Source organism: Cheilinus undulatus, linkage group 13, assembly GCF_018320785.1.
Source record: "Cheilinus undulatus linkage group 13, ASM1832078v1, whole genome shotgun sequence".
In the NCBI taxonomy this organism is placed as follows: domain Eukaryota; kingdom Metazoa; phylum Chordata; class Actinopteri; order Labriformes; family Labridae; genus Cheilinus; species Cheilinus undulatus.
Genome location: NC_054877.1, coordinates 46,169,686 through 46,180,990, shown reverse-complemented (window position 1 = coordinate 46,180,990; position 11,305 = coordinate 46,169,686). Strand labels below are relative to the sequence as shown.

General features: G+C 39.5%; 1 protein-coding gene across 1 annotated transcript in view; it reads right to left on the bottom strand.

The window, feature by feature from the left end:
* Nucleotides 1-4,781: 4,781 nt before the first annotated feature.
* brinp2 (bone morphogenetic protein/retinoic acid inducible neural-specific 2) overlaps nt 4,782-11,305 on the bottom strand; it is a 443,650-nt gene continuing 437,126 nt past the window's right edge. Inside the window, exons 8-9 of the mRNA XM_041803706.1 lie at nt 7,030-7,336; nt 4,782-6,885 (exon numbers count right to left, since the gene is read on the bottom strand). Coding sequence (XP_041659640.1) covers nt 6,064-6,885; nt 7,030-7,336 — 1,129 coding nt within the window. The 3' untranslated portion in view covers nt 4,782-6,063. The remainder of the gene's footprint in view (nt 6,886-7,029; nt 7,337-11,305) is intronic.

Below are 11,305 nucleotides of genomic sequence, written 5' to 3'. Positions count from 1 at the left end.
TTCTGCAGACACATCCGTAATAATGTAATTTGAACAAACCTCCGAATATTCACGGTTATTGATGACCATATCAAATGACCTACAGGTACACACACACCTGCAAGTTGATTTCACCAATCCTAGCTCATTAATTCAGCAGTTGGACTTTCTAAACATCATAAATCACTGCAGCCCAACCCCTCTCACCTTTTCTCTCCCACCCACTTTCTCCCAACCTTATCCCTCTCCATCTCTCCCTTCTTGTCACCCGCTCCCTCTTCAATCACTCTCTCATTTTCTCCCTCTTCGCCTCACTTCTTTCCGAGGTCTAAAAGTTTGTAGTATGCAGTCTAAATAGTGCTCTGATGGATTGGCTGTCTCCCACAGGCCCGAAGATTAGCCCAAGGGCAAACCAACTCTGTTTCCTGGGTGCCATGCTGAAGATGAATAACTGTTTATTAACCCGATGTAGAGTGACTCCTTCCCAACCTCATTATGGAGAAAAAAATAGGCAAGGCGGCTCAAGTCGGCCATGTGGCACCCTCTCTGCGTGCCTCCTTGTTTCAGTCACTCCTCCCGTTCCTCCGTAGCAGATTAACCAGCAGCCTGATGTAAAGTGACAGCATGTGTTTGCTCCTGTTTGCTCTTGACAACACAGGAAATTGGCTTTTCATCTTACAAAATGCACAGCAGACCGTATGTTAGAGGACGTTCATCCTATTACGAGGGTCAGAGTATAATTGGAAGTTATGCATCCCTAACAATGTATTACCAACGGCCAAATTTATCAGCATCAGGGGAATATTAGAGTCAGAAATATGACGCTTTCTGTCGCACAAGAGCAAAGTCAGTGGTGGCCACCCTGAGGATCTTATAGGCCAGCAGTGTCGAACTCAGTCACAGCAGGGGCCAGATTCTGAGTTTAGGCCTTACCTGAGAGCCTAACAGCGTCAACATTAAACCATAAACCTCATTTTCACCACAAATTAATTATGGGGAAAAACGCTAAGCACTGACGAGACATGATGTTGTGATTAAAAACAGTCAAATGCTCAGATTAAAGGCTCAAAATCTGAGTTTAAAAGCCAAAATTATGCTTTTAAAAGGCAAGTATGTGAGATAGAAAGTAAAAAATAGGTCAAAATATGATATTTTATATTTTCAAGGTCAAAATATGAGATAAAATGTTAAATTATGATTCTAAAAGTTCAAAATGAGGGATTAAAAGCCAAGGTTTGGAGTTCAAACTGTCAAAATATAAATAGATATTTAAAATTTTGACACTAAATAGTCAAAATATAAAAGTGTGAAATCATGAGTTTAAAAGGTTTAAATTTGTTGTAAAATTCAAAGTTATCAGTTTGAAGGACAAAATATGAGATTCATTTTCCAATTATGAGTATAAAAAGTTTAAATAATAAGAGATTAAAAATCAAAGGTTGGAGTTCAAAGGTTAAAATATGAAACCAAATTTAAAATCTGAAAGGTCAAAACATGAAAAAAAAACTCCAAATCATGAATTTAAAATGTAAAATTATGAAATACTGAGTTTTAAAGGTCAAAATGTGAGATAAAAGTCAAAATAATGGATTAAGATGGTTGAAATATGTGAACAAATTTTAAATCACTAGTCTAAAAGGTCAAAATTGGTGATAAAAGTCAAATCACAAGTTTTAAAAGGTCAAAATACTGGATTAAATTCATGAGTTTAAAGGTTAAAAGGTTAAAAAACGAAATAAAATTTGAAATCATGAGTTTTAAAGGCCAAAATATGAATTAATACTTAAAACAATGAATCTAAAAGGTCAAAATATGAAATAAAAAGTCAAAATTATGAGTTTAAGTTATTATTGTGAGATGCAAAATTGAATTTATGAAATAAAAAGATAAATGAGTTTATTTCCCACATTGCTGACTACTACAGAAATATTTTTACCCTTTATGTTTTCTGATTTTTCTGACTTAACAAGAATATTTTCAATTATCAAGGATAAATTTTCATTTAAATACTGGAGTGAATCTGCAGAGCTCATACTGGTGGGCCAGTTATGATATAAGTATGATATGATCTAGAGGGCCGGCTATAACTGTACCACGACCTTGAGTTTGACACCCCTATGGGCCAACAGACTTCTTAACCGGCTACCTGCTTTGTCAAAAGTGAGACTTGCCGTAAAATCCAGATAATAAGTCATCCTGCTATGCAGAGCTGTTTTACATTTTTGTAACTGGAATCCCTCCAATAGAATCTGTATGACAAAGTAAAAGTAGGCTAAAAGATCTTAAAAAACAGGACATCAGGGTGACATCTAAAGAAATTCAAGAACAGAATCCCAAAAGAAGAACCAGAACATCACCTAAGGACCTGCAGGCATCACTCATAAAGGTCAGAGTTTGATGATGATGATGATTCAACAATAAGAAAGAGACTGGTCAAAGAGTAACTGTCCCCCAAACCTAATACCTGGTCGTTCCACTTGGCAACATCTGCAATCAAGATTTTGTGACAACATTACTGTGGAGGAATTTTGTCTCACTCTTCTTTGGAGAATTGTTTTATTTCAGCCACATTGGAGGGTTTTCCAGCATGAATGGCCTGTTTAAATCCATGCCATAGCATCTCAATCAGATCTAAGTCCAGACTTTGGCTTGGCCATGCCAAAACCTTCATTTTGTTTTCAGCCAATCAGAGGTGGACTTGCTGGTGTGTTTGGGATTATTGTCCTGCTGCATAATCCAAGAGGGCTCGAGGGCATGAGCTTCAGGATTTTCTGGTAGGCAGCAGAATTCATGGTTCCATCAATTACAGCAAGTGGTCCAGATCCTGAAGCAGCAAAGCAGCCCCAGACCATCACACTGCCACCCCCATGTTTGACTGTTGGCATGATGTTCTGTTTATCAAATGCTGTTATTTTTACTCCAGATGTAACGGGCCGCACACCTTCCAGGAAGTTCAACTTTTGTCTGGTCAGTCCACAGAATATTTCTCCAAAAGCCTTGGGGATCATCAGGATGTTTTTAGTCAAATGTGAGACGAGCCTTTGTGTTCTTTTTTGTCAGCAGTGATTTTGGTCTTGGAACTCTCCCATGATGCCATTGTTGCCCAGTGTCTTTCTTATGATTGAGTCATGAACTCTGACCTTAACTGAGGCCAGTGAGCCCTGCAGGTCTCGGATGTGGTTATGGGTTCTTTTGGGACTTTTCACCACTGTTCCCAGTTTTTTCCATTTGTGGGTAATGGCTCAGCTGTGGTTTGCTGGAGTCCACAAGCCTTTGAAAGGTCTTTGTAACCCTTTCCAGGTTGATAGATGTCAGTCGTGCAATGATTTGTGGCTTTTTGAGATCTTTCAGCCTACTTCAGTTTGTCAGAAAGCTTCTATTTAAGGGATTTCTGGATTCAACAGGTCTGGTAGGAACCAGGCCTAGGGTGAGTTCCACGGCCACTGCTGACCAAAGAGAACAACAACACATTCACATTTGGCTAAAAACATCCTGATGACCTAAGACTTTTGGGAAAATATTCAGAGGACTGACCAGACAAAAGCTGAACTTTTCTGGAAGGTGTGCGGCTCGTTACATCTGGAGTAAAAATAACAGCATTTGATAAAAAGAACATCATGCCGACAGTCAAACATGGGGGTGGCAGTCTGAAGGTCTGAGGCTGCTTTGCTGCTTCAGGACTACTTGCTGTGATTGATGGAACAATGAATTCTGCTGTCTACCAGAAAATCCTGAAGGAGAACGTCCAGCCATCTTGTGACCTCAAGGTCAAGAGTTATGCAGCAGGACAACGATCCCAAACACATTATCAAGTCCACTTCTGAATAGGTTAAAAAAAAGGTTTTGTAGTAGCCTAGTCAGAGTCTGGACTTAGACCTGATTGACATGTTGTTGCATTATCTTAAACAAGCCCCTGTGGCTGAATTAAAACAAATCTGCAAGAAAGAGAGGGCCAATTTCCTTCACGGCGATGTGAAAGAGTCAAAAACTGCATTTCCATTGTGGGAGGGGCTGTCGACCAGGTACTGCTTTGAGGAATGGCACAAATGAGTCCAACTGCAAACAAGCTCATGGATTTTTATGAGTACATATGCAGATATTTTGCACACCGTTAGTCACAGAATGTTTATATTTTCACTGTTTTGTCCCCAAGAGATGGAGAACAAGTCTGTGCAAAGAAAAGGCTTAGTCACTGTTTACTGTGTGTTTTAAATAAAAATCTCTGAGTTTCAAATTCCATTTTTTTTTCTTTTGTCTTTAGAGTCCAATAACTTTCTTAAAGTTAAAGTGACATTACTGTAGTAGATATATTCTCAAAGTCCAGACTGTCCTGTTCTGTGCATCACAGGGTTGATGTTTTACAAGAGGGGTGTCAAACTCAAGGTCCAAGGTCATGGTGTTTATCATTTTGACTTTTTTATGTTGATGTTCATGGTGTTTATCATCAGAGCTAAGTTGTTTTTATTTCCCATAATTCATCAGTAGGGAGAATGAGGTTGACAGTTTTTGGTTAAATCCCGCTGGGATTGACTTTGACCCCCCTTTTTTCTAATTTTTATAGACGAAAAGTCCAGATGATGATTTTGAAAAAAAACAAATAGCTGTGAACTTACAGGGTTAATGTCATGATGAGCGTTAACCATCCCTGTTTTTCATGCTGAAAACATCCCACTCCTCATAAAATGTTTGAAAGAAGAACACGGACCCAGAAATAGATAAACCACTCTGTTTTTACTTAAGCAAGCTGAGCACAGAAGAACCGCTGAAAATGATATACAAGGTTTACTGATTTTCAGTGACAAATTAGTGAATTCAATGAGTTTGCAGCTTTTCAAAGTACCAACACTGCCTTGCAGAAAACGTAATCCTTTCGCCATGGTAGACGGCGGTTAACATTGGACCCACGTGTAAAAGAAGAAGAACAAAATGTCTGCGTCTTGGACCTGAGACTAAACCAAAGCATTAAAAACTTGAAAGTACTGGTGTGCACTGTGGATAGTGACTCAAATTATCACAACACCAAATCAAGAGAATTAACCGCAGTATGTGTGACTGGCATTTACATGGAGAAGCTACGTCACCGCCTAGCTCCTGGAGAATGTGTCCGTCATTCTGTCTTGGTAGAAATATTAAAATATAAAAAGCAATACAGCCTTTGCCAGGAAATCAAACACAGAAACTAAATGTGCTTCTTATCTTAACATTGACTCTCCATATAAGGCATGAGTTTGTTCTGTTATAAACATTTTTTTGGTCTTTGCACTCAGTTATCTAAAAAGCAATGTGCACTTGTCCACACCTGGGGTTAGATGGAGCGTTATTTACAGCGCAATATCCGCAGACTTTTTCGTCACCACATCTGAAGGTTTCTCTCTGATTTTCAGCTGAAAAAAAAGTAACATTTTAGATATTTTACCATTCAGTTTGTCGATGTGTACACCGTCTATCGGTATAGACACACCACCAAGGACAGAACATCACTAACCGGATTCTCACTCGGATGTTAAGCATAGATACAAGTTTTCAAATGCCAGATAAAATGGAAGGCAGGGATTAAAAAGAAATATTCAAAGACATTAATAGGGTTCAGGATTATCAAATTTTTAACTGTTAAGCATAACATAACACCTCATTCACCACATATATATTTACCCATTTTCCCTTCCCATGAGATTGTTCTGTAGCCAAAGAGGATCGGGTTAGAAAAGGGGGAATCCTCTTCCTGTGAAGACGCCTCAAAACCACCTGTAACTTTTCAAGTCTATAATCACATCCTAATCTCGTCAATGAAAGAGTCTCTGTTGTACAGTTTGCTAAAGCAGGGCAGTAATAGCAAAAGTAAGCCTCTTGGTTCCTCCTCTGAAAGAGTCCGAGTATCAGCGGTTCTCCAAAAAGGTCAAGCGTCACTCCGACTTGGCGTGGTGCTCTGGCAGCAATTCGAAATAAAAACGTGACACCAGAAAACACGCCAAGAGACGAAAGCCCAGCGCTCAACCTCTGAGCTCAGTGTCTTTTCATCTGCACTAAATAATCCACAACTCGTGACTCCGCTCCCTCCTAGAAGACTCTCCTCCGCTAGGTTAGCTAGCTGCACAGCTGGGCCAGCTCAGGTTCAGGTGAGGCATTGGGGAGCTTGGAGTTGAAGATCTGCAGAGAGTCCTTGATGCGCGCCACCTCTCCGGCCGACAGCTTGAGCCGATGGCGCAAAAGACAAGAAAACAGATCCAGCGGCTGCGGTGCCGGCGGAGACAGCCGGTTGATCCGGTCTCTCATCTCCAACAGCATCATAAAGGCGGCGTCCTGCGTCCCCTGCGTGTACGGGTAGTCCAGCTGCAGAATCAAATCCTTGATGCCCTCGGGGTCAAAGTGCATGCTGTATCCAAACACTTTGAGCGTGTTGATCTTCATGTAACCCAGGTTGGACGTCTGGTCGTCGAGGTCCAGCGGCTCATAGAAGAGAGTTTCATTCACTGTCGGGTCATCGGTGAGGATGCGGCTTCTCAGGTAGATGTGCACCGTTTCAAAGAAGGACTTCCACTTGTTTCCCAGAGACAGCGTCCAGTTGTAACACTGAGCTGTTACAACAGCGTCCAGTCGAGTTCTCTCCCAGTCGGGGAAGTCGGGCTGGTTCACGGGCATGAACCAGCTCTCTGAGTGACTCCCTCCAAAAGGATTCACGTAAATGGCAGGCACGGGCTCTAGGGTTGAATTCTTAGTCAAGCAAATCTGAAAAGAAATGCCCATCAGCATGTGGATCAGATTGGACTTGTTTTTGTTACTCTTGAGCGTCAACAACATCCTCTTCCTCCAGGCCGGATTAAACCAGCTTCCTAGGCGTACGTCGTTGCTGATGTAAATGGCGTGGACCTCTATTCTGCTGTCCAGACGGTGCAGCAGGTACTTTACCTGAAGAGAGAGTAAGAAAGAGCTGTTAGATCACTGACAGCCTTACAGGACAGAACTCAAACTAAAAAATCAACCTAAGAATGTTTTTAGAAATGACAATAAATCTTTACAACACTAGAATGCATAAGACAAAAATCTGAAAACCTCAGCATCGGGCATGTCCAAGTCCAGGTTCAGATAGTGGTCCAGAGATGCAGCGATGCTCGGTCGGCAGGAACCAAGGTGAAGTAGGTTTCCGTGGTGACAGGCTCCACAGCGGGTCGCGTTGTCAGTGGCGCAGGACAGGCAGGAGGTCAAGGAGGTGCCCACGACACAGGGGACGGCTCCCTGACAGGTGGGCTGCTCCAAGGGGCAGATACAACTCTTTACCTCTTCAGAGAAGGAGCCCAGCACTCCGTGTTCATTACAGTAGAGCAGAGACTGAGCCCTGTTCAACCAAAAGCCAACAGGTCTGCAGAGAAGAGAGGGAAACCAGCAGTGGTGTCATGTTAATACTCCAGGACCTCAAATACATCCATTCATACTTTTATCATCAGGTCTGACCAGGAAAGGCATAGAAAGCAAAAGAGAAGACGATTATAATGAGGAATAAGGTTTTTTAGAGAACTGAATGTTTCATGAATATATTCATAAAAAGGACCTAGAATAGAGCTCTTTATTTGTGTCTATTGTTGGGCTGCCATATCCTCCTGAGACCCTGCCTGCACATATAAGGACATAACATTTTAACTTTCTCACATTCCAGTCATTTCTGCCTGAGATTTTTTGAGGTATTTGTCCAGAATGTTCACCAAAGTTTAAGGAATTTGCTTAAAATTTGGGACAATAAGCCAATTGGATATTTGAGGGAATTTGCTTGGAAATTTTCAAGTGTTCTCATGAAAATTCAGCATAAATGTTTTTACATTTTGGAGAGTTGGACTGGAAGTTTTAGGGAAATTTGCTTTGATTTTTTCTGTTAGCGTATTCATAGGAATATGGGAAAATTTGTGGGGATAATTGGGAAAATTTGTTTGGAATTAATTTTTACAATAGGGGGGGGGGGTGTTCCTTAGAATGCTGAAAAAGTTTTCATGGAAATTTTAAAGGATTTGTTTGAATGTTTGGAAGTTTCATCTTTGTCGTGAAAACTTAAAGAACTTTTTGTACTTTTTTTTAAATTTGCTGTGGAATCCTTGGGCTATTTTGCTTCCAAATTTATTTATTTATTTTTGTTACTTTTCTTTCTCACATACCAATCAAAATGAAGTTGGATTGGAAGTTTTAGGGAAATTTTCTTTGAATTTTTCTTTTGGTGTATTCATGGAAATATGGGAAAATTTGTGGGGATGTTTGGAAAAAATTTGTTTGGAAATTTTACAGAAATCAAGGAAATTATTTTGAATTTTTTTAGGAATTTGATTGGGAATTTGGAGGTGGGAGGTGTTCCTTAGAACAGTGGTTCCAAGGGGTCCCGAGACACTAAGGAGGCGTCTCCAGATTCCCTTAAAAAAAAAAAAAACTAAGAACATTTTTCAAATTCCACTGTTGCCACTTTACACCAATTTTGTCAAATTTTAACCAGTTTTCATCATTTTTCACCAGCACCATTTTGCCATTTAACACTTATTTTTGCCATTTTGAACCCTTTCCACCACTTTTTTTTCTGCTTGTTTTTGCCACTTCTAAACCAATTCTTGCCACTTCAGCCTAATGTTGCCTGTGTTGACCCATTATTTCCACTATTAACCCCCCCCCTTTTTTTTTTACCACTTTTATGCCCAATTTTCCCATTTTAACCACATTTTACTCTGATATGCCAATTTTTGCCAATTTGACCAGTTTCTGCCAATATCTGCCTATTTTTGCTTTCTCAGTTAGCACCGTTTTGCAGGTTTATATCAAATTTTCTTCCCATTTCACCAGATTTCCACCCATTTTTGCCAATTAAAAGCCTTTTTAGCCACTTTTTAATTCCCTTTTACTATTATTTATGCCCATTTTTTTCCGCTGTAACCCATTTTAGCCTTTTTTCGGTTATTTTTGCAATTCTTATTCAATTTTTGCCACTCCTAACCCACTTCTGCTTCTTTTAAGATCCAAATTAAAAATCTTTTTCACCACTTTTTTCCATTTTTTCAATTTTTAACCCATTGCAATTCTTTTTTTCATTTAACGAAATAGATTGAAATTTTTTAGAAGACTATATATTACACAAATGATTTTAAAAAGAGACTTGGTTTGTTGAAAATAGTGTTTTTTAGTTTTTCATCAATGCTCCTGTAGTAACTTTGGTAGGCTGGTTCACCACTGTTCTAAATTTTCTCCACTTGTGGATAATGGCTCTCAGAGTCCCAAAGTCTTAGAAATGTCTCTGTAACCCTTTCCAGACTGATAGATGACAATGACTTTGTTTCTCATCTTTTCTGAATTTCTTTAGATGGCACCATGATGTGTTGGAGATGTTTTAGCCGACTACTGTAGCCAGGCAGGTTTGACGGCTTTTCTCTTTTAATAATGAAATCATCATTTAAAAATCGCAGGAGGATGGGTCAAATCCTTTTTGCAGCACCGCAGCAGTCATGTTAGCTACTACTGTGCTAAAACTCTTTTGCCCTCCAGGCCTTCAGGCTGATCACATGACTAAAACGGGGTCTAACGGAGAAGGAGTATGTTCAGTGGAGTCTGAAGTGTCCACTCAAAGAACTGCGGTTTTGGTACTCCAGAATCGTCTTGATTTGTCAGTCTCCTCGTTACCAATCTGACACCTTTTCTAAAAATAAAAGCGTGGGTGTTTGGTACAACAGCGGAGATAAAAAGGCAGGCATACATAAATTAGCATCCACTTTAGTGCTACAGCAGAAGCAACAAGTTCAGACTGAAATTTGGCTCGGCAGAGATTCTATCCCCAGGCTAAGTTCAGGAAATCACACACTACATTGCCCAAATGCTCCAGCAATTCCTTCCCCTCAGGCCTATGTAAATAGACAAAAATGGATGATGATAAAACAAATGGATTTGTGCAGAGGAAAACAGAGCGCTCTTGCAGCTGAGCAGCCTCTGATGACTTGTTGTTGCTGCGGTTTAAGACTCTGACTGACGGGTAAGGTGGGGAGAGAGGGTAAGGCTACGCAGAGGTGAGTTAGGGAGAAAAATGGAGACAGAGAGGGGGGGATGAAGTCACGGGTACGGGGGAGAGAACTGTCAGGGAAATTAAAGTCCTCTGTAAACAAGTGTCGAGCTGTCAGACTGGGAGAGGACTTGATTACAGCACGCTACAAGACCGCGTACCATACCCTCACAAAGGCCCCTAGCGCCAGTGAGTAGACCTTTCATCTCACACCTTTCTGTCTTTGTCTCCCTCTTCTCATCAAACCTCTTCTGTCTCCTCCTTCCACCGCGGTTTCTCGGCTCTCACTCAGCTTTGCTCCATGCCTTTAAAAATGCCAGGTTTTCTACCTGCATGGCAACACAACAGCTGCATAATGACAGCTGAGTGAAGCCTGTGTGGGCTCAGAAGTTTACTACAGGTGTTAAATCCACTTAGCAAGGGGCGTCAGTTAGCCTGTCACATTCACCGCAGTGCTTCTGTTTTACTGCAGTTAGCATTAGCGTGTGTTCAGACACCTGGAATGATCTATGTCGGACATTTCTGCACAACTTTCTATGCTGCAGGTCAGCTCTGATGTTTAGGTTTCACACAGGTCCTCTAATTTTAAAACAAATGTGGATCCCCAAAAAGTTAGAATATCACGAAAAAGTCAAGATTCATCATTACAGAAATAGAAGAATATCACAAAAATCAGTAAAAATAAAGGATTTAGAATACAGAAATGTTGACCTCCATGAAAAATAAAACACATTTAAAGGACCTTTGAAACTCTAGAGTAAAAAGATTTTGACTTTTATCACAAATTTTGATGTTTAGACTCATATTTTAAAATTTGGTCAAATATTTCGACCATCTTAATCCATGACTTTTAATTTTATCTCATATTTTGACCTTTTAAACTCAGTATTTCATAATTTTACCTTTTCAATTCATGATTTTAACTTTTTAATTCACATTCTGACGTTTCAGATTATCAATTTCAAATTTAAATTTAAATTTTGACCTTTGAACTCCAACCTTTGACTATTAATCCCTTATTTTTTAAACTTTTAACACTCATAATTGAAAAATGTATCTCATATTTTGTCCTTTTAATCAATAATTTTTACTTTAATAACAAAGTTAAACCTTTTAAACTCATAATTCCAATTTTTATAAAGGTATAAATATGAGATAAAATGTGAAATTATGATTCTAAAAGGTGAAAATAAGGGATTAAAAGTCAAAGTTAGGAGTTTAAAATATCAAAATACAAATAAATATTCAAAATTTTGACTGTTAAAGGTCAAAATATTAAATAAGACTTGAAATCATGAGTTTAAAAGGTTT